General features: G+C 36.9%; 1 protein-coding gene across 3 annotated transcripts in view; it reads left to right on the top strand.

Annotated features, from left to right (window-relative positions):
* Positions 1-23,728, top strand: part of AEBP2 (AE binding protein 2) — a 53,787-nt gene that overhangs the window by 11,768 nt on the left and 18,291 nt on the right. For all 3 annotated transcript variants that reach the window (XR_012663777.1, XM_075114614.1, XM_075114624.1), the window contains exons 2-4: positions 7,747-7,954; positions 10,837-10,944; positions 19,081-19,267. Coding sequence is in view for 2 of the 3 variants with exons in the window: in XM_075114614.1 (XP_074970715.1) it covers positions 7,747-7,954; positions 10,837-10,944; positions 19,081-19,267 (503 nt within the window). In the remaining variant the exon portion in view is untranslated. The remainder of the gene's footprint in view (positions 1-7,746; positions 7,955-10,836; positions 10,945-19,080; positions 19,268-23,728) is intronic.

Genomic DNA, 23,728 nt, shown 5'->3' with positions numbered 1-23,728 from the left:
TTGTAATTGAATGATTGGGATTGATGCTGTTTGTTTTCTTTTGGGATTAGTACCTAGTTGTGATTTGGTCTTCCACATTGTAAAAGCTTTTCTGTTGTATTCTATGTTTTAACCCTTGAAGTTGCTGGAAGAAATGACGGTCATTCAGAGTGTTTCCATTATTCTGAATTTGCTTTATCTGAGTGTTACAGTTCAGCTCGCTTTCTTAAGCTTCCCTCGAAGCTCCATGTGGAAATGACAGGGCATTTCAATGACCAGTAAAAGCTGAAGAAACTAGCAGGGCATTTTTTAAATCCTTAAAATATTCACCTATTTCCAGTGAGGTTCATAGTATTTGGATTCTTGAATGTTAATTATGCTTTTTATCTAGTCGGAGGCAATATTCTGTGGATTTGATGCTTTCACTGGATTATCACTGTGTACTTTAGAAGAAACTGTTTCTGAATGTTCCTCGCATTAGCGTAGTGTGCAGCTTGACGGCTACTCAGTAGTGTTGGTTTTAGCAATCCTGCAGTGTGTGTTCACTGAAGTATCTGCTCATTTTTAATTTGATGAGTTACAAGATGAGGTTATCTATTATAGGATCTGTCACAGTCGTTTCCCTTGGTGTCAGCTGAAATCAGCTGGGTCCTTCGCTTACCTACTGAACATCTGGGGACTGGAAGCTAAGCATTCTCAGTGGAGGTACTGTAACTCTGAAGTGAGCTCCTGTTGATCAGGCTGAAGTAGTGCTTGTTGACCCTCAAGGGTATGGTATAAGGCCCATCTGTTAGGTCTGAATTTTGCCTGAGGGAAGGTTACTTCAGATAAGGTCTAGAGGGAGTACGTTTAGCAGACATTAAAAGTATAATAGCAAATTGATTGAGCTTTTGTGCATGTGTTCGGTGCCTGGCTCTACTATTACTTCAAGTGGGCAGTTGCTAATGGGGCTACATGGAAAGCAAAAATGGAATTATGCTGCTCTTCTTTTTTCATTGATATGCCTTCTAGACTCCTACAGTCTGTTGTTCTGAAAGATCAACAAAAAAAGGGGGGAAAAATTTTGGGCATTCCATTCATTAAATTCAATGGAAGGGATTACTTGCAGTAGTGAGGAAATTGATCTCCTTGGAGAACCAAGCATGTGTCAGGAATGGTGTGCAATACACCATTTTCTTTAATGCATTAAATCACAGGCTTGTTATATTTTCATTTGCATTCAACTGGATAAAACAATTAGTGCCTGAATGCACATGTGGTAAGTTACGTGGTTTGAAATTTGTGCATTTTTAAATTGGGAATAATGTGGAGATTTTTTTCTTACATAACAATATTAATATTTATGTAATGCCAGCAGTGGCTTAATTTTGCTCAGATCCTTAAAGGAAAAGAATAATCCAGGACTTAAAATGCTTGAACTTTTTCTGTTCTCTATAAAGTGAAAATGACTTGCAACTTCTCAAGTTTTTAGCTATTACTTTTTATTTCAGTTTCAGGATTGTTTCTAAATACAGTTCGGACTGGATTTAACCAGCTAGATGCATTTGGTTCACATGCACATACAGATTGTGCAGGTACTAACCTTTTAACCTGAAAGTGTTAAATCTTAATCATTTTCATAATCAAGATGTATTATTTCCAGCTCAGGTAAAAATAAGACCTGAAACAGTGTCTTTGAGGTAACAATTCCTCTATTTAAGCTTGCATTAGTGTTGTTGCTTAATGAACACACTTTAAATGTCAGTATCATTTCAAAGCTGTTGATCTCGTGGTAGAGGGAAAAACTGTAGGAGGAGGAAGATGGTCTGACTCTTCTGAGAAGATTCTGTGTTTTCAGTTCTACCTTCCTGTGTTCGGAAGGCACTGTCTGCCAGTGTTTCTGTAGACTTGATAAAATGAGGTGTGGGTGTAGTAAGGTATTTTAGAACGGCATTCAGTTCTTGCCTCTAGAGCTGTGATTTTTACTTCAAGTTGATTCTGGTGCTCGGATTAGGATGAAAGTAGAGATAACATAATCTCAAATACTATGTTGTGCTTGCTGTAACAGTTCTAAATTCTAGTAATTAGTCGGTCTTTTGAATGGTGCTTCTTAAAAACAGCTATTGTGTATGCAGGCTCCCTCCAGCAGTGACTGTTTTTGATGCTCCATTGTTTGGGATGACCCCTGAGTTGAACTCTCAAACTCAAATGTCTAATGTTCTTCATCAGGCTATGGTCTATAGATCCATTACAATGGAGCTGGAGCCTGCTTACAGCTTGGGAGCAAACCCAGACCTGTCTGTCGCTAGCAATAGGGGAATGCCACAAGTGCTTAAGTTCTACTCATGTCATTCTGCTTTGATAGTGGCAGTCAGGATTTAAACAGATCTCTTGGCTGGGGAAAAAGGGCTTAGGAAAGGCAGAAAAACTTGCTTTAACTTATTTAGCTAAAAATTTGTTTCAATGTCTTTGCTTTGTTACCAGTAGTCTGCCAGAATACCTGTTTTCCTTACTTCTGTTTTCTCTTCTTTGATATACATTATTACTTTCCCACTTAAGGGTTTTGTGGATTTCAGATGAGAAAGCAGAAGGATGTAACTTCCATTACTATTTTCCCTTTGTGAAGGAGCTTTTCCATCTCTTGGATCATCTCAAGCAGATAGTTCAGTCAGATTGGGTTGAAAAGCCCCATTCATAGACTGAAAGATATACAGACACTATTTTAGCAGTCCCAGCCCTTCTTGGGCTGAGTTGATGTGCTTCTACTCTTTTGGTCAGGAAAAGACTCAAGTGGATGAGATAAGATGGTGGAGTTTGCGCATACACCTTGCCCACTTGTATGTTCTGCCCTCACACCCTTTCTGAAATCCCAAGAAACAAAAAAGTGGGTGAATCAGAAGGTCTAACAAAAGAATGTTGTAGTTCAGCCTTTGCAGACTTAGCAGCAGCCACAGCTATGACTATAAAACTTACTATCATCTTTCTGCTTCATCTTGAAATGGCAGGTCAAGGGCAAGAGACCTCCCACATCAGTGTCTTCAGATGCTAATACATAGCATCAGAGAGCAACTACAAACTTCTCTGAAAAGCTTCCTGGTATTTTCTCAGTGTGTGGAAGACTAGAGAAAATATACATATGCTTGAGCTGTACAGGGCACTAACAGAGAGGAAAGATGTTGATGGTCTTTCACAGATTCTCCTCACAGCCTTTACCTCTTTCCTTGGTGACCCAGAACCCACTAAGTGAGAAAGATGGAAACTAATTCTAGGTTCTCAGTACTGTGAGTTGGCCTGATCACCTGAAATATATTGGTTTTGGAGGCACAAAAGATAAAACATTTTTACATTTTTTAGTAGGTTATTTCTAGAGAAGGAATGTGTCAGGGCAGTGAGTTTGTTGCATTTTGGTGGAGCCTGTCAAGAGAGCCATTAGAAAACAGTGATCTCTTGTTGCATTACCCCTGGCCATTTTGTTTTATAAGCAGTTTAGCTATTCCTCTAGTAGGTCCTGTTACAGCAATATGTACTCTAATGTCTTACACAAAGCTCTTCAAACTAGAGGAAAGGAAGGTGTCCCCCATTAAATAAAATATTGATGTTATCACTCACCAGGATTTCAGTTATTTTTTCCAATTTTAGACTATATCTTGAATAGATTATAGAATCATAGTGCAATGTCGTACTTCATCCTCCCATTTCTGAGAAATTCTATATGCTACTACTTGGTTTAAGTGCTGTGGGCAACCTTTTATTTAAGTTCCTCTGATACTGAACTTTGGTATCACGTATGCAACTGTAATCTGTTCGTCTTTAGCAAACATGTAAGCTATTAGAACCAAACCAAGCAAACATTTAAACTACAACTAAATCAGCTTTCTAAGTGTTATTGGTTTCTCATGTCATTAACAATCCTACTTACCAGAATATCTCTTGCTGGATCAGTATTACTAGTCGACTTCTACATATTTTTCTCCAAAAACAAGAGTAATTTACTGCAGGTAGGATAGCATACTGAAGAAAAAAAAAATCTTAAGTATTTGTATCCCTTAGGCTGTAAAACTAGAGACCTGTGACCTTGTATCATAAGGTGGTCAAGGTATGTTGCATTTCATTTGCAATATGAAATAAACTCTCATGCTGTGGGCTCATCAATTTGAGGTTTTATCGCTGCTTAGAGAAACTAACCAGATTGCATGCCTGTGAACTGGAGAAACCACACACGTGTCCGTGAGCAAGCACTTCTGCCCCCCTCCCGACAACCCCCCCAGTTCTTGCACAGAGCTTGTTCTGGGTTATGTTTCCTCATTGCTTTTCTGCTTAAGACCAGGCTGTAAAACGAGGGAACCCTTGAGAGAACTGTGCTAAATACCCCTTCGCAGTCTATCCCTGTGGTCACCAGCACTGTACCTCTTCTTAGTCGAAAGTTTGGATATGCCTATTTGTGGGCTTTCTGAGAACTCTACTAATGCTGTCAGTGGATGTAGAAACTCGAACTCACTGTAAAATAGCTTGCAAGTTTGAGCTCCTATTTAAAGTGAGCACTGTACTTCAGTACCCTTCAACTGTGGTGAAGTTAGGGTTACTTATCCACATGAAATTGTCTGAAGGAGCTATTGCCCGAGTGCCGCATCTGCAGCGCTTTGCCATCCTTGGTTAAGCAACTTCCTGTTGGAACCTCTGAACTGTGTAACATTACTGTATGCGACAGAAGTGGTCAGGCTGTGTGCTGTCTTGTATGCATTCAAACCTACTTCTAAGTACAGATTTTGGGAAGACTATATTTGGATAACTCAAACTCAGATGTATGGGGGGTCACATTTAATTATTTAATTTTCCTATCATCCTGTTGGTAAACTTTGCTTTTATAACAGTTCAAGATTTTACTTCTGGGGATAATTTTTGGCTTAGGCATCAGCTGAAAAAGGAGGGGCTGTCAGTCCGCTAGTTGCATCTGTTATGGGCCTGGAATGGTGCAAAAACTGGGATTGCTTGCAATATATTTTGCACTTAAAGCTGACAATTTCCTAGAGGGATCCTAAACTATTATTACCAGTAGTTGTAGGTAATGGCTGTTAATGCTGTTGGGACTGGTAGCTTCAGCTCAGTTGCATTTTCTTGGAAGTTTCTGGTGAATATAAAATAAGCTTTTTGGGAAAAGCAGCAATATGGAACAGATTCAAAACCATATCTGTAGGCTTCCGTTGGCCACTTTTTCTTTTTGCTAATCGTGGGTTGTGAGTTTGTATGTCATGAAAGAAACGGAGACTACTTTTGTGGAGTGAGGGTGAGGTGGGTGTGTGTATTCAGGGTATAGAAAAGGGAAGAAAATAAAGGTAATGGGCACATGGAAAAATGCTGTAACAGTAAAGAGCCTGTATGACTTTCATGGGTAGAAGCCATGCCTTGTAAATTGTTAGATCTTTTTTGAAATGGGGGGCAGGGGGGAAGCATGTGGCAGCAGTGTAGTGTTCAGTAAGTATGTGTTTGTACTTTTATTAAAGAAAAAAAACCCAAACCTGTTTAGAAAGTCTCTAAAACTGTCCTATTAACTTTGAAAATAAAGGCCTAAGAGTAATTGGTCGGTTATAGTAATAGGAGGAGGCTAATGGGTTGGAAGAAGATTAAGGGATCTGTGCTTGGGATATGGTAGTCAGTGTTTTCATAAATGTTGCCTTGCTGGTATCTCTGGGGACAGAACTTACTCATGAAACCAAATTACTTGGGGCATTTAAAACTAAAGCTTAACTGGAAAGTATTGCTAAAAGGAGTCTGTTTTGACTATGGCAAGACATTTCTATATTGATAAATGCCATGCAATCCACATGGTGGGTGATGGGTGGAAATGTAAACAAGGCAAATATCTAAGATTTCAAAATCTGTCACAGGAAAAAACAGCTAGCACAGTAGTGATTAAAAAAAATAGAGAATGTGAAAAATTGCTAGTAAAGGCTTTTAGAGCATAAGAGCAAACATGCTAATGACATCTTCAAATTTTGAATAATGGTGTAGTTTTTGTTTCATCCTTCTCAAAGTGTGTACTAGAACAATAATGGGTATGTAAACAGTGATGGTCAAAAATATGGAACAGCACCTATACCTTTAAAAGCAGAATACTTTAGCATAGTAATTACATGCAAGAGGTGGGGGAGAAAAGGGGTATGATAAAAGGTAGAAAATTATAAATATTAGGTAGAGCTGAATAGAAATCATTTTCTTCACAGTAATGTAATTAGATTCTTTTTTCCTTGCATTTTGCTCAGAAGAATATGTAAAGACACCCGTGTGGAAAAAAATACTGCTACGTACGGGACTGTATGTGCAAAATTGTATCTGTACCGTCAATAGAAGTGATTTTTCGCCTCTACTTGGCACCATTAAGACTATGTCTGGATTACTGTGTCCAGTTTGGGACTCATCCCAGATACTCACATATCAGAGAGGATCTGGTGGAGGGTCTCCAAGACGGTTAGAAGGCTGAAGGAAATTCTGTACATGGAGAGGCTGAGAGATTGGGTTTCCTCAGGTTTGGGATAAGGAGGGCAGGCTTATTGCTCCTTTCAGTGACCTGATAGGGAGGTTTAGCAAAGGAGGAGCCAGAGTCACCTCAACCCTACAGCTGCCAAGGATGAGAGGTGACAGACAGAAGTTGCAACACTGGAAATTCCGATGAGATGTAGGAAACTTCCCCCTCCCCCAAAATGAGGTTAATGAGACATTGGGAAAATTGTTCAGAAGCGTAGCAGAAACTCCAGCCTTTGAAAACACCCATTAACAACTTGGCTGGACAAGCCCACAAGCAAGCTGATCTCACTTGCTCCTCTTTGAGCAGGAGAATTTGACTGAGGTTCTTTCAAATAGCTGTTCTGTAATGCTGGGGCTTTGTGGAAGACAACCATAAAAGTCCTAAAAGGCAGTGAATAGGTTCGCAAAGTTAAAGGTACGACAATAGTTATTGTTTATCTAGGAAGAACATCCATCTATCTCCATACTTTTTGCTTACATATGGAAAGGGTGCTCTCTATGCAGTCTTTTTTCTGGTCTGCTTTGGTACTTGGCTCTGTATCTGCCAGGATACAGAGCAGAACAGCTGATGAAAATGACCCCTGCTGGCCATGTATTCTCACTGCTGCTGCCAGCTTCTCTAGAAAGTTTTTAAAAAATAACAAAACCCACACAAACAAACAACAACAACAAAAAATCCAAAACAAACAAACAAAAAACCTAACAACAAAAAAAAACACCAAAACAAAAAGCATTAGTTTAGACCATGTATGTGATGGACACTGACATTCTGTGCTGCGGTAAGTGTGGGAGTACCTTAAACCTTCTGTAGAACTTCACTGCTGTATTCCTTTTAAGGATCTAGTGTTAGCAGTGGATGCTGGGCTAGATACATCTCCATGTCTGACCCAGCATGCCTTTTATGCCTTTTTTTTATTCCTTGTTTCCTGGGAAATAAAAATAATGAATATGGCTGTTTAAGGTAGCCTAAAAATGACTGTGTTAATCACATGAGAGTTAATTTTCTGACAAGTCAGTGAATGGGAGAATTTTCCATCCCTCTCTTTTCCTAGTGTCCAGAAGTTATACTGTTGAATAATAGCAGCTATTTCCTGACTGTACATTTGTTATAGTTAAGGTGATGAACCACAACAACTAGCAAGTTTGTTTAAGATTTTTCTCTTCAACCTGTCTAAATACATCTGAAACAAAGCTCCAAAGAACTGTGATTTTCATTTGTTCTGTTAACATGCAACAAATATGAACTTTCTCTTTTTTGTCTCTCAGCATAAGCAGCACTATTATGGACGTAGACAGCACAATTTCCAGTGGGCGTTCAACTCCAGTTATGATGAACGGACAAGGAGTTCCTGCCTCCTCTGCAAAAAGCATTGCTTATAATTGCTGTTGGGACCATTGCCATGCTTGCTTCAGCTCCAGCCCAGATTTGGCAGATCACATTCGCTCCATACATGTGGATGGTCAACGAGGAGGGGTTGGTGTTATTTTTTTTTTCTCCCTCTTTCTTAGTTGCCAATATTTTACTCTTTAATAACAGTAGCCAATTTTATGTTTTAAAGTATCAGTTCCATAGGCATTCAGCTGTGCCTTTTGCATAGTTCAATTGGTTTGGTATTCTGTGTTTTTTATTGAATGCCTAACTTCAAGAATGTAGTAAGTTCTTTTTAATAAATGATTTGAAGCAATCAGGTTTTTGATAATGTGCTAACTTAACGTCTTGAAGCTGTTGGTATAAGTGCTTATACTTGGATTTAATTTTCTTAAAACTATGTGTTACTGCATGTGAAGTCATACCTTGATTATTTTTATGAATGGAGTCTCATTAGAGGTAAAATATACACAGGAAGATATAAGACTCATTGATTTGAGCACAAAGTCTTACCAAAACAGCCCGCTCTGTAGTACTGACGGCAAGTATACCTTCAATATAATGCATCTAGTATTTTTTTTAAATTGAGGTACATACATAATAATGTATATTTTAGTCTAATCCCTGATCAAATAACGCAATATGTTTGTCTCAATTTAAGTGTTTCAAAACATCTTCCAGTAGTGTAGTTTCAACTCTGTACTTAACTACCTGCTCCTCCCTAACCTCCCAAATCACCTTTGCCTGGAATATGTCATGTAAACTGCCTTTACATCACACACAATCTACCTGCCTTTGCCACTGTATGTTGCAGCTCTTTAATTTCTTGCAGAGCTAATCTTAACCTAAAATAGTCATTATCTTTTGACTTTTTATCATGTCACTTCTTCAGAAGTAAAATGTTAGGCCATTACACTTTATCTTGAGTGAAGAGACTTAAATAAAATGCTAATTTGCATTACCTTAACTAATTTATTATACAACCAGAGTCATGGCTGTCTCAGTGACATGATTATATTTAGCTAATGGGTTTTTCTTTTGGTTTTTTTTTTGTATGATTGAACTTTCAGCCTCATATTTGGTGACTTTTTTCATTCCAAGCTCTAAGCCAGGAGTGAGCTGGCTTTTTAGCCACCCATGAGATGATTTCTGTAGTTCACTTAGTAGGTTTATGCAAGTGTTACATGAATCCTGGATGAAGCAATGAAATGGATGAGGTGTATCAGTATCCAGTGGGCTTCCACATAACTGCATCTCCGGGGGTCTTCCATGACCCCTTTTCATTTCTTGAAAAGGGACTGGAAGATTTTTCAGGTTGTGTGGGTTTTTTTTTGTTGTATTTCTGTTCACTTACATTCCATGTGACATAATTTGTGCATATTTTTATTTATAAAATGTTACACTGTATTTGTCTTTCTGAAAGAGGAGCTTGTTGGAAGCACCAGGTGTCTTAACTGTTGCATTTGGTTCACACTTCTTATCCCCTGTGGGAGTTGGTTTATTTTTTGAAAAGTTCTTCAATTTGATGCTATGGAAGGGGACTGATCCTGGCTGTTTTGTTTCAAGGATTTGTCTGCCACCTGCTGGCGAGGTGTTTAAGTGGTGTTAGAAATTATATTCCTGTGGTTTTTATTGGAGTTCAGACGTTACTCAACTACAATGACTACAAATCTGGAGAAAAGTAGGAGTAGTAACTGCTTATTGAGAGCTTAAAAGCAGTGTGATAAGCATCCTTGTATGGTAAAATGTGTATTTTCAAGCTAATACTGAGATAATGGCTTCAAACCAAACCAGATCCATGAGGAGCACAGGAAAATTTTGACAAAATAGTTTCACCTCCCAAAAATTCTTTTCGGAAATATTTTGGATCAGGCTTTTGACAAAGATCCCTAAGAAGCCTTGCTTGGTCTTCTGGTGGGTCGTTTTTTGGAGGGATTGCATTTCCACAATCTACGACTTCATAGTAGTCACTCCTTTGAGTGCCTTGCAGTCTGTAGTTGCTGATGAAAATATTGGGATAGTTACAGATCTCTTGCACAGCCAGGAATCTCAGAAATGCCAATTTTGTGGCTTCAAGAGGATCTCAAAACTGAGGAGCAGCAGACATCAAAGGTTTAGCGGGTTGGGCCTTATGTGTCAGTAGATCTGGATCAATCATACAGACATGCAGGGTTTTCCAGCTTTGTATGAGTAAGCTGGACTGTCTATTATACAGCAAGTACATAGCACTCCTGTGGCTGCTCTTTTGTTTTGAAAATACAGTCTTTTGAAGACTGAGTTTTTTTAATCTCCAAAAGAGAACAAGAAACTCAAATCCAATTAGTTTCTTGCAGTTCTGAAAACCTGTATTATGGACAATGCTATTCCTGGGGACTGTATTTTGCTGCTATGAATCAGGGCTATACCTCCCTTCACACACAGACCTGTGGAGGAAATTCTAATGAAGGGCAAGTTCGTTGAGCTTTTTAATTCTCTTAGTTGTTGATAGACACAACGAGAGGAGAGAGACAAGCAGCATGAGTAATGCACTCTTGTTCATGTGACTGATCTGTACACTGGGATCACAAAACACCCATAGACTTTGAATCCTATATGAAATTGTAACTTTCTTCATCAGAAATTGCATATAAAGCCATAACTAGAAGTATCCAGTATTCCACAATATAAAACTCTGGTATCTACACAACTATACTGTAATTAAGAGTTTTTACTTTTTCATGCTCAGAGTACGAGTAAGTGATTTTATATCTGCTACCCAGAAAATGTAAATTGTTGATTGTGTTTATTGCAGGAGCATCTGGTTTCTTTATTTTATTCCAGTAACCTGCTTTTTTGAATATTTGTGGTTGTAATTATTTTTTCCTTGGTGAGCTGAGAAGTGTCTTGCAGAATAAATGGTTATTGTTCAAAATTCTGTGGAGTACTTTGTATTGTGAAAACAGGATTCTTTTGACTTGTGCAAACTTACCGCATTTTTATTCTATTAGGTGTTTGTTTGCTTGTGGAAAGGTTGCAAAGTATATAATACACCTTCAACAAGTCAAAGCTGGTTGCAGAGGCATATGTTGACACACAGTGGGGACAAACCTTTCAAGGTAAGGTTCATTGTAAGACATAATCCCTTATTTTAAGAGTGATCTTATTTATTTTTCCTGATACATTATATTTAATTGAAAAATGCCATCACAGGAGGATTTCTTAAAGTATCCAGTGAACTGAGCTTTTTTCTTTGCAATAGTTGTGCCCAAAGGTCCTTTTCTGTTATGAAAACAGGTGAAGATACCGTTATTGATTCTCTGTACCTGTTTCTTGTAATCTATAAATGGTAGGGAAGTCTAGAAGTAAATAGTGCTGAAGTTCAGGATTTTGTGCATTTCCCAGTTTTGCTGCTTACACTGTAACAGTGAGATATTTTGCCTCTTGCTTTACACTTCCACATAAAACTTTGGATCATGCCTAATGGTGCACATTCTGTGCTTGAATAAGAGCTGGTTTGGTTAACAAAATTCAGCTGAAACACAGTCAGTGACTATTTATGGTTAACCTCTCTGATAATAACAAGGAAGTCAGGAATGCAGGACCATTGAGCTGACTGTATTTCCTGCGTAGTATTTTCTAACTTTCTCTTTCTTTCTCCCCCTAATCTGTACCTGCAATTCTAGGTATAGTAGTGTTTATCATTCCCATATCCACCAATCCGTTATTAATGAGTTGCTTCATCCTCTTATGGATACAGTTGGGGCAGTTCATAGCTGTCAGTCCTGGATCACTTGATGGTAAGTCCCACCCACACTACTTCAGACTGAAGTTCTCCTTCCATGTAGGATATAAAAATGAATTAGGGTTTTTATTAAGTTGAGGTAGCATTTTATTCCTTCCTCACCCCACCCCTAACCTCACCAAGTTTTAGTCACTGTTTCTCCACTTCCCTCTCCTCTCCTCTCTTTCTTCTCAGGTAGTATCTTCTTTTTTAAAATTTTTTCCAAATTTTTTCATTTAAGGCAGTTCTATTACTAAAAAACTCTTTTCTGTTACAGTGATATCTTCCAGAAGTTAATTCTGCTGCACAGCTTATAACAGTAGTTGTGACAGAAAACAAAACTAAACTTAAAACCTAGAGATTAAAAATAGTGTGTTGCAGGTAAAAAAGTTTGGTTTTTTAATAAAGGTTAGACTTTTTTCCATACTGAACTGTGTGGTTCGGTCTGAAAATTTCTGACAGAGTGAATAACAACAGGAAACTTGCTCTTGAGGTTATCATATCCTTTGTTCAAAGGAATAAGGTTAGCATGCTCTTGGAAGTATAGCATAAGGATTATAGATTCCTGGAAGTTTGTGGGGATGGTTGTTCCAGCAGCTGATCTAATTTTAAGTGTTAAACCCTGAATAAAAGAGGGGGGGGAAAAAAGCCAGTCGTCAGAGGAAACTTGTCCCTTAGGTCTTATCATTTTGGAATTAAATATTTTGTTTACCTCAAAGTAGAATAGGAAGCTTTGGTCTTGAAGGGAAGTCTTTCAGCAGGGTAATTTGTATACTTATTTGGTCTAGATCAAAGAAACTCAATTTTAAAGATGCTGGGTTTAAGAGGTGGGCATAGCTCAGAAATACCAGTAGTACTTTTGAATCTGTCAGAGTTACCGAGCAAAGTCAGTAAAAGTTGGTATGCCAGTTCTTTGGCTAGGCTCATTACAGCTAGAGCCCTAAAATTTAAAACAATTAGTTCTGATAATAATCGTGTGTTATATGTGTGTTTCACCAGCTGATTTTTCTGTACCTTCTGGCCATACTAAGAGAAGGAACAAAACACAGGCTAGGGCTGCAGTAGTTAATCATCATGGCTCAATGTGTGTCACTTCAGAATTTTCCTCGTACTGTTGTCTTTAGTCCCTCTTTTTTTTTTTTATATCTGTATTTCTCAAACTGTTCATGGGGGCTTTGAATGGAGGATAATTGTGGTCTGAGTAGAATTTTGTAACATCTTTTGTTCCCCTGTCATTTATGCTGAATATAGGCTTCAGGACTCACATGAGGTAGCCAAGTATATAAGTGTCTGTGATAGCAACCTATTAACTAGCCCCCTTTCCTCACTTCTTCTCTTCTACAAGCTTTTGAAATCTACTATGATACAAAAACACTTAAGTATTGGATATTAATTGAGATCAGTCCAAGAACAGCCATTACTAATTGTTTTATGGCAATCGTTCAAAAACAGAGCAAATGTTTCCGTTTGCATTTAGCTGTTCTTATAAATCTTAATTGCTCACCTTTAGGAAAAGCCAAATTCTTTCAAGTCAGAGATAGATTAAGGTCCTCTTATTTTTGATGGCTATTGAAGACAAAGTATGTCTCAAAACCTACCTTATAAATGAAATTTTTGTTGCCTCATGAGAATACACTTGCGTTCTAGTGTAAAAGAAGGGATCTGCCATTTCAGACAACTTGATGAAAGTACCTAATCATTCAGTGTTTTTAAAAAAAAAAAAGAAAAAACCCACCACAATTCTGTGACAATTAAGGGCACAGAAAATTTACTTTTGTGAAGGTAAAAGAACACTATAATTGTTTCATGAACAGAGGAGGGTAATAAATATATGGCAGGTGGCTATATTCTTATATTTCTAGTCAAAGTAAGAGACAAAAGTATTTTGCTTTAGAACTATATGTTGAAGGATATGTCCCTGTCCTGTCACCCTTTTGCTTGCAAGTGGACTTCTTCTATGTAGTTGCCCATTTTGGGTTAAATTTTCTATTTTTGTGATACATGTGTTGTCCTTTGATTAAAAGCTATATCTGGCTGTAAATGAGGTGCTGTGCTTTCATATTAAAAGGTCTTAGTGGATTTACCCTTTCCATGCATTCATATAAACTTTGTGACTGTGTAGTTCATTTGTCACAGAAATGAACCCACTTCTAAATTACGAAGGCAAAAAGTTTTCATAGGTTTCTCCTGGTTTTAATTTGTGTAGTTTAGTGTGTTCCCCTCAGCATTAATATTGCAATACCTTTGTCACAGAAAAGGTAAATTTCTCTGAGTACCTATTTTTGAGACCTTTGGTATGCTAGCTCTGTGTATGTCCAGCTCATAAGAAGATGTTTTATCTGAGTCATCTGGTGAACAAAAGAAAAAAAAAAAACCTAGATCTTTGGGCAGAATTGAGGACCTCAGTTTCCCTTTAGTCATCAGATTGCTTTTCTGTTTATTCCTTCTGCTTTTTTCCCATACTGATGGTCTTGGGTTTCATGTCGAACACATGGATGCATTTCTTGCTTGGTTTTTTGAGGCTGTCATCACTAAGTTGTTTTACTGAGAAAGTATCTTTTCCTAGGGCACCCACCAATCCCTTCATCAATAAAAAGTGTCCATTACATGAGCCATAGTTACCATTCATTGCAGCTAGTTCTCAGTCTGTAGTCAAATATTATTTCTACAAAGCAGTGTGCTTTTCCAGTCCTTCTTTTGGTAAGCACTGTTTCCTAGATTTGTTTTTCTTGTCAAGAGGAACAAACAAACTGGTCTTCCGGAATGTGTTTCTGGTTGAGAACTTGCCGGCCTTCTTGGGCCCACTGTTAGGTATTTTTGAAGTTATGCTGCTGCTTTTAGTACCTGAAGTTCATAGGTCTCGTACTGCTGGACGTTTTCTCCTTGCTTATTGCAATCTGATTCTAGCCATCCTTTCATCTTTTTTTTTTGTCGTTGTAGACGTTCATTTAATATAGGTATTCTCAGGGCATCTAATTGTTTCTCTGAAGATATTTAGTATGTTAATGTTTGTGTATCATTTTACATCCAGAGTTGAGTGAGGGAAAATTAAATAGTCTCTTTTTAGTTTTGTTGTTACATAATTTTTGCAGCTTTTTAGAAACTGGTGGAATGTTGTGGAGTATCATCAACATGTAGTGGTGGTCCTGTTGAAGATTCAGCAACTTAAAAACTTTCAGGCTTTCAGAATATGTAGGCAGGTGGATCTAGAGGAATAATTGCTGAGTTAGAAGACTGATGCTGGTGACTGTCTTTGGCAAGCTGATAATTAATTTCTTAATTCACTTTATCTTTCCTGTCCTAAACTTGGCTGTCACAAATAATAAGTACTTGAATAGTTTATGTGCTGTGACAATCTGCATTTTCCAGCATGGTTTCTGGTACTCAAACTAATCAAAGTACTACTTGCTGTGCCTTGTTGCTGTAGAAGGCATTGAAAGTTACTTGAAGACATATCAAATGAACTCTTAAAATGTAGTCTAGGTGACCAAATACAAGACGTTAGGCACAATGAAAGGACAAATGGTAGAGTGAGCGCAAAACAGTGGGACATTTTGTGCAAGATAATTGCATGTAGCAATTTTATGTAAATATAAGACTGTGGGTATGCTATCAGCTGCTTTCACACACCAGTTGCGGTGGGTATGCCCTTAGTGTTTCAGATCAGTCATGAAAGGTTTGCTCATATGGGGTAAATACTTTCATCAACAACGAATGACAGTACACAGGTTCATTGGAGGCTTTCATTCTTTGCTTAAGAGGGGGGAGTAATAATAAAAGTAATAATTCTGTAACTTCCAGAATTCATTAAAAGGCGACTGCATTTGGTATGACTCTCAGTAGGGTAACACTTGTTGAATCTAGAAAACACAGCCAAGCAGCTTCAGTTCTCACTTGGAATTCATGTCTGTTACTCTCTTGGCAGAATATCTTCTACCCCTTAGAGCATTGCAGATAGAAAAATGTAAAGGCATTCAGCCTGAACACTTAGATGATGAGACAATAAGAAGGTTTATCCAGATGTGTAAAATATTGTTTGATTTATTGGAAAAATTACACATTGAATAATCTAAAAAGGAGATTTGGTTATTTTGAATTAATAGGAAAATAACCCTGTATTGCTAGATATTTTTATCCTGTTTGTTAAAGTCACTGCTCATTATTGCCCATTAATAATGGTGGGTATGGGTACACTGGAGAAATTAAATTTATTACGTGTTGACTTATTTTCTCTTGAAGTAACATATCCACCAATCCGGACCCAATCTGTGATATTTAAATTTGAATGCAAAAATTTGAGATTTAGGTTTTGGGGAAAGCATGAAGAGTTGGTTTAAAGTTGTGCATAATAGTTGAGTTTGACTTACTAGAAGCCCTCTAGATCTGTATAATTATCTGGTGGGAAGCTGATTTGGTGTGACTTACCGTCCAGAGATCCTGAAGTGACAGCCTGAACTGCTCCTTTATCTTTGGAGAGAAGAGACTTTACCCATTAGTAACGGATTGCTGGATATATTATTTTAGAGAAAAAAAAGAAAAAACAGGTAAGACTTTTCTCCTCTTCTACTATTTCCTGTCTACTGCAAAGGCATTCTGTCATCTTTGATATATCAGCTGTTGATTATTTGATGACATGATCAGGTAGTCTCAAACTACACAATATCTGAATGTAATGATTTCTGCAAATATTTCATGCTGTGGCTGCAGGCTGTAAATAGGCTTTCTGGAAAAAGATAATTTCTAGTTACATGTTTTGAAGATTTAAGGATGCTGGTTTGGGGCTTTTGAAATTAAAACTTGGTAGAGTAAGAAAAGTAAGTGTCAGAAAAGTAAGAGTAAGAAAAGATAATCTGTATAGAATATCTGTGATTGGTTTTTTTGTACACAACTAGACAAAAGTCATGACACTGAGTGAAACTGCAGTTTGTCATAAAACAGTGTTTCCCATCTGAGAAGAAATACAATGAACTCTTGTGAACTTGTGTTTTAAAAAGTTTGAGATGTGCCTGCCATAGTTTGTGTTGTTTTCAGGTTTTACCTTTTGATATTCTACTTTATTAAACTTGGAATATGGTAATACATGCACTGTTCCAAGACTTAAGGTTATTTTTGACCTCTAGCAGGCATTGACGAGATTACAAGATATAAATTTTAATTTCTCAGTGTCTGTTGAACTTCAGGGTATGGTTTTATTTGTTTGGGGGTTTGAAGCTGAGGTCAGGAGCACCTTAATGAAAGTTAAACCTAAGTTTGGATTTTGTAGCTTGGTTTAGTTTCATGAAACTGCTTTTATGGGCAAGGCAGCTATTTCAAGGACTTAAAAAATAGAGAATAAAGAATTGTTTGAACTAGTGCACGCATGTGTCTTATCCGTGTCTGTTGATTGTGAGTTTGACCATCTTCAATACAACTAAGTGGGTCAGGTTCAAGGTCAGGTTGGATGGGGCTTTGAGCAACCTAATCTAGTAGAAAATGTCCTTACTTACTGTAGGGGCGTTGGAACTGGATGATTTTTAAAGGTCCCATCCAACTGAAACCATTCCATAATTCTGTAAGTGTAAATTTTAATCTTAAGTATTAATTTGAAATAATGGACATTGCATTGAGGTTCCCATAGTGTAAATGAGATCAGGATCCTGAGTGTTTTGAATTTCAGATGTTGTGGAATTTCTTACCATTGTAAGTCACTACAATATAAGTGTACAATATTGCTATTGTTTAAACATGTGAAATTATAGGGCAAGGTAGAAAGGCATAGGTAGGCTTTTGGTAGAAAATCTTCACAATTTCTTAAGAAACTTATTAGTGGGGGAGACATGAGGAATAAATACAGTGTGAAGGATCATAAAGCTTTTCATCAGGGAATTATATATTTGTAGCTAGCTCAGTACTTAGAAAACTTTCCCTAACTTCCTCTAAGTTCTTTTTTCTTTCCCCTCTAAAAAAACCAAACACAAAAGGCAAATGTGAAAAATGTCCTCCTAGTTTGTCTTTTAGTCTCTTGAAATATATATACATATTTTTAGTCCTATAGCAAGTATTTAGCCCTTGGGGATAACACCGTTTTTTTTCTTCATGGTCATTATAGTGTTTTATGATGATCATGGAAAAGCATTTGCCAGGTCTGAGGCAGAAAGACTTTTCAATGCAGCCACAGTTGGAAAACAATAAAGCTGGGTTTTAGGGACAAAACATGCTGTGTGGTGTTCTACTGCTGTTCCCATGTCTTCCAATCAAATGTGCATGCTTCAGATAAAACTTAGCACTATGTACACAGTTGCAGCATTGCTTATTCCTGAACTCCTGTTAGAGCTGCCTCCTCAGCTGTGAAGTGCTAGAGAAGAGAAGTACAGATAAAGGAGCTGAGAAAGGGGAAGGAGGGGGAGGAGCAGAGCAGATGTGGGAGGAGGAGAACTTTCCAATGGTTTAGAGTGGTTTCTTACTACTGGCTGGTGAACTCATTTGCCCTATTACTATTGTCTGGGTCAGAAGAAAAACGGATCACGTGGACACGCAATTCACTGCAGCCAATGATGGAATGCATAACTTAAAATCACTTTTCTATTACCCTTGTAAGCTCAGCACAAGGGAAAAGGCTTGTGCCTCCCTCCCCAACGGTATAATTTAAATAGTCATTTTGCAAATGAAATAATTGTAAACATAAACCAAATACTTATAAAAATACCAATAATTATTGTAGCCAGTACTGGCTTAGTTGCATGTATCTTGTGACTTCTTGTTTCTGCTTAATTATTGTTGGACCTTTTCTTATTTTTCTGTTTGAGAGAGAGAGGTCATCTTCTTGAAATAAGAACTTTCCTAGATACTTCTGAAGTAATAGTAGCATCCCAAAACAAATGTATAAATAATTGTTAATGTGACTTTCAAGGTACTGAATCAAATTTTTAGACGGAACTGTAAGATAACCTTTTATTGACTTTGCATAACATTTACAAAAAGCATTAATCTGTTTCAAATTTAATGTGGGCAAGGATGTATTTTTTTACTTCTGCCTTGTCACAAGAAAGGAGGGTGTTAGAGAACGTTACTGTTATCAAATGCAGAAGATTGGAAAGCTGTTGAGAAATTCAAAATATTGCACTCTTATTCTGTAAGACAAGGGGATGTTGGTCTATAAAGGGGAAGGTTCTTCAAAAGCATTTATTTTCTGTGGGAGGAGTTTAGTGCATTGTTTGAGATTGGTTTTATGCTATACAATATTACTGAATATAATATAGCATAGAAAAATATTATGACACCATGGAATAATTATTGAAAGTTATAAAGTGCAGATAGAAATTTCTTTCAGATTGTTTTTCTTTTTAAGAATTGCATGATCATTAAGAATTTCTTTCTTTTAGTGTGTTGGAGGTTGAGCCAGAAAAGTCAAACTGAAAGATTGATCAAACTCCTGTGAATGAGTGGCATATAGCACACTGATACAGTTATTCTTTTTTTTTCTTCTCGTTAGTGTGTAGTTGGTGGGTGCAATGCCAGCTTTGCATCTCAGGGAGGACTTGCCCGTCATGTGCCCACACATTTCAGCCAGCAGAACTCTTCAAAAGTTGCCAGTCAGCCAAAGGCCAAAGAGGAATCTCCATCTAAAGCTGGAATGAATAAAAGAAGAAAGTTAAAGAACAAGAGGCGACGATCGTTACGTAAGTATTTTCAGAAGTAGAAGTTCTTGAAAGTTTTGTTTTAGATAGGAAGTTTCTCTTCAATGTGCATGTTTCTCTGCAGATGTGGGTCTGGTAGCATTAGAGTGCTGGCATTCCTTGTCATGGGAGTAAAACAATTCAGATTCCGATTGTGTTCCTTTTTAGGGTAAAGGATCTGTGTGCTTGATAGAAAAGATCAGCTTTCTGTGAGCAATGGTTTGAGCTTACAATTCAAAGATGCTTTTCATTTCAGAGCTGCCTTTTGTTTACTTACTATATTGCTGTTTGGCAAATGTTCTGTTTAGTGATGATGAGGTCTGAAGTTCAGTACTGCAGACAGACATTGCAGATTCATATAAATTAGAGATAAATGCATATTATGTAAGCTCTCTTTCAAGCACAATGTTTTATTAGCTTAATGACAGTTTCATGAGCATAACCAAGATCTAATTTTGGGCAGATTTGACTTGCTATATTTTTAAAATCTTTCTCCGCACAGTTGATGTTCATTAAATTTATATGAGCCAATGTACTGAGAAGTGTGATTTATCATTTGAAGTGAAAATTGCTTCCTCTAGCAAGTAGTAATCACTTATGCAATACTTTTTCTGGTCCATTTTGATACACTTGTTTGATTCCTGAGTTGTCCTAGCATCAGACTAATAATCATGTCAAATTTATTTAGAGATTCTAATGCGCAGAAATGGTTAGGAAAGACTAGGCAATTGTTTAAAAAATTAACTTTGTTTTATAATTGCTTTGGATGCAAACCTCCAGTATGGAACTGATTATTTACTAATTTTAAATTGTAACTGAGACAGTTGCATTTTAGAGTAAAGATGTAAAAACCCATTTAGATTTTTTCGTGCTAGTATGTCAACAGCTGAAGAAAACACTTCCATTAATTTTTACCTGTGGTGTAACGTCAACCTTACAGTATTGGAGAGAAGCACAAGATACAACAGGTCCAGTGGTTCATAAAAAGAGTTATCTCATACTGTCCACAGAAACGGACCTCTGTTCAGAAGCAGGCAGTTGTTTCAGTCCTGTCTCCTCGCTGGCAGTCAGGTTTTAGTGACAGTGCACCAGAGAACTTGTGTTACTTAACTGGGTCAGCAATTGTAGTCTTATTCTTCACAGGAACAGAAAGAGTTCTGGAAAAAACACAGTTACCAATTATTTAAATGGTACTGTAACAATGGGTGCACATACTAGTGGTCTTAAGTGATTACTCTATATCACATGATAGATGAGGTCTTAAGGATAATCACAGTGCTTTAAGCAACTGAAATTTATGAAGCAGTGGTAATGTTTGTACCTTGAACACAGAGGTCTGTCCTGGAAAGTTACGGTATCACCTAGACTTCTGAAAAGTGTATTTCCTGTGTCTTTCTTCCATACTGTGTGACAGCTATCAGTTCAGTGCTTAAAGAGCCACTGTTAGCTTTAGTTATGGTGATTTTTTTCTTTAATGTTTTAAATGCTTGGGTATTCTTAAAATATATGTGAGCAAATTATACCATTAAACACATCTTAAAAGTGTAAATTTGCAGAGTTCCTCTAATTTTGACACTGATTCAACATTCAAAGAAGGTAGAAAGCTACTTTTATTCTTTTCAGAATTTGACTTTCAAAGAGCTTTTCCTTTTACTCTGGCAATCTATGTGAACGAGAAGTTTCAAGAAGGGAAGGCTGATCAATGAAGGGTTTTGTGGTTACTTTGCGGTATCCTTTTAGTTCATCTTGGATGTAATGAAAGAGACTTACTTGAAATAGTTGCAGGTTCCTGAAAGATTACTTTGATTTGTTGACTGTGTTACTCAAAATATAGACGTTCAAGACTTGTCACTTCAAAATTTTCACTTTCAGAGATTCCTGAGTTGCATCTTGGCTTGCTTCTTGTATTGATTTTGTTAGGTGGCTGATTTTATGCATCTTAATAGAATTTTCCTGCCAGTAGATGCAGAGGTAGTTTTTCAGGTTGGCATTTTATTACTAATTGATGAACGTTATTGACTGACAAGTTTCAAATATGAGCTTTGTAGTTAAAACTTCAAACTATCTGCTAAGGTATTCTAGTCGTAATAAGAATTTTCTGCAGAATTCTTGAATTAATCTGTGGCAAAAAATATAAGTACTAAATATTATGGGTATGTTAAAGACCGAACAGTAGTACTTCGATGGTCTGCTGTCTTGATCAAGTGTTGCACAGGAAGAAAAATGACAGCTGCTTGCAATTTTTTGTCTTCCCTCATGAGACAAATGCGACTTTGGCTGTAGAGTTTTGCCTTAAAGCAAAAATAATCTCCAACTGAGTTGGGAACAGACTACTGTAATGTATTTCTCCAGAGGGTATGCGACCCAGAAATGTATCCGAAGTTGATGGCATTTTCTGAAAATGCTAAGTAGTGGTAGCTTTTCTTTAAAACTTTGTGTGGATTATTGTTGATTAGGTGAACTTGACAAAGGGCTGATAACAATTTTGCTTGTCTTTGTTTCTTAGCTTAATTTTAGAGAATGAAGTTTGTCTGTTTTGTCTTTACAAGAAGGGTGAGTGGGGCAAGGACCCTATCTAAGAAGCCAAAGTAACAAAACAACAGCATTAAGTATTTTCAGCCTAGAGTATATAAAGCTAGGAATGTAGATTTATATTTAGTATTTTGAAAGTGTCCGAAAGGGGAGGTGTTGAACACAGGTACCAGGTTCTCTGCAAGTTGGGTTACTAGACGTTATGGCAAAAGGGTGAAAAGCAAGATGCTATCTGATAGTATACAATCTGTTTAAATCATTCACATAGTCATTTGATGAAAAAAAATTAGTTTTGCACCACAAAAAAAATTTTCCCTTGAAAAAATGTTGTCGACATGTTCTTTATACCTTCTTATGTTTGATTAGACCCTTTTTGCAAGGGGTAAATGGCTTACTAAATATTTGTTGTCAAATGATTGCTATTACATGCTGCTATTGAAACACCCTTGTGTACAAATTCTTAATATTTTAAATACAGAAAATAAGTTAGCTTCTATATAGATCTGTTTTATATCTGAAGGTTAACACCCTTCTGAGACACTAATGCATAAATAAAAGAGGAGACTTTACTGTGGCTTTATATGTGACAAGAACATGATCATCTAACTTGGACTATAAAGAGAATTCTTACTGTTACTTGTTTTTTTTTTTTTGTTGTTTTCTCTTAATGTCTTGCCCTTCTTAAACTGTTTTGCATTTTTCCTGTCTGTAAACAGTATGTGTTCTTTTTAAGTTTGGAAATCAGTGCTTTTGATGAAAGCATGTTTTACTATAGATACCTTTATAGCTGGTTACATCAGTGGTGCTAAAGAGACTGTCTGATTTTTTGCAATATCAAAATTTATATGACGAATAATTCATGATTACAGTCAGTAGCTTGATCTTCTGAATAGCCTTAAATACATTCACTGCTCCATGTAGCCTGTCATTTAGATGTATAGAGCCAAATGTATTGAAAGTGTGTATCTCTAAATTAGGTTATAGTATTGCTATTCTGAAGCTGCCTCAAAGAATTTTGCAGAACCTAAGATTATATTTACAATATTGTCACTTGCTTTTCCAATAGCAAAGATGACACTGTAGTTATTAACAAGCATAATTCAGTTCACTGGAGAAATGTGAGATAAGGAGACACTGTTCAAGGTATTTACAGTAATTTGCAGTAAGAATGTTAGTTACATAAAACTTGGAATTTCATTTAGTAGGCTACTGGTATGAAGATTTTAATTTATTTGATGTAAGTAATTGATGTGTACTTGGAACTAAGCAGGAAGGGAGGCACATTACTTTGAAAATCATTCTGAGGGAATAGATTTAAGATACATAGAAGACTTGGCATTTACACTCAATAAGGAGTACATAAAGCTATTTATTTGCCATTGATAAATTGTGCCCTTTCTTCAGCATCTGTTGAATGCTATCCAATGGCAAATCCTGAAATTTGCTATATGAAACCAAAAGCAAAAATTTGGGCCTGTCTCTTCTTTTCTACTTCTATTCCCTTCCTTCCTCCTTCATATTTATAAAATATTTATATGCTTGCATCACTGATCACTTGCAGCATGAGCTGTGGTTCTACGTTACTACTTAAAACGGGAGAACATTTTAGTGAAATGATTGCTTAATTGGCAGCATCCAGCTGAGGTAGAAGGACAGAACCTAATGTACAGATGAATGCTTAACAACAGTCCCAGGAGTGTAGCAAATACTAGTTTTAAGTGGAATTTGTAGTTTGTTTTGAAATAAGAGATAGATAATCTTGGTGAAAAGGAATACAGAAGTTGTATTAAATGAAGACAGCAGAACTTAGAATCACTGTTCTTGCAGATTACAGGATGATACATAGTTGATAATGTAATATCAGCTCCTGTTCTTACTTTTGTGTGTTATATAGAGAATTACTGCTCTGAAATAAGACTTAAAAAAAAAAAT

This window comes from Phalacrocorax aristotelis, chromosome 1, assembly GCF_949628215.1.
Source record: "Phalacrocorax aristotelis chromosome 1, bGulAri2.1, whole genome shotgun sequence".
Lineage (NCBI taxonomy): Eukaryota > Metazoa > Chordata > Aves > Suliformes > Phalacrocoracidae > Phalacrocorax > Phalacrocorax aristotelis.
Note: the sequence above shows the minus strand (reverse complement) of the source record. Positions and strands in the feature narration are given on the sequence as shown.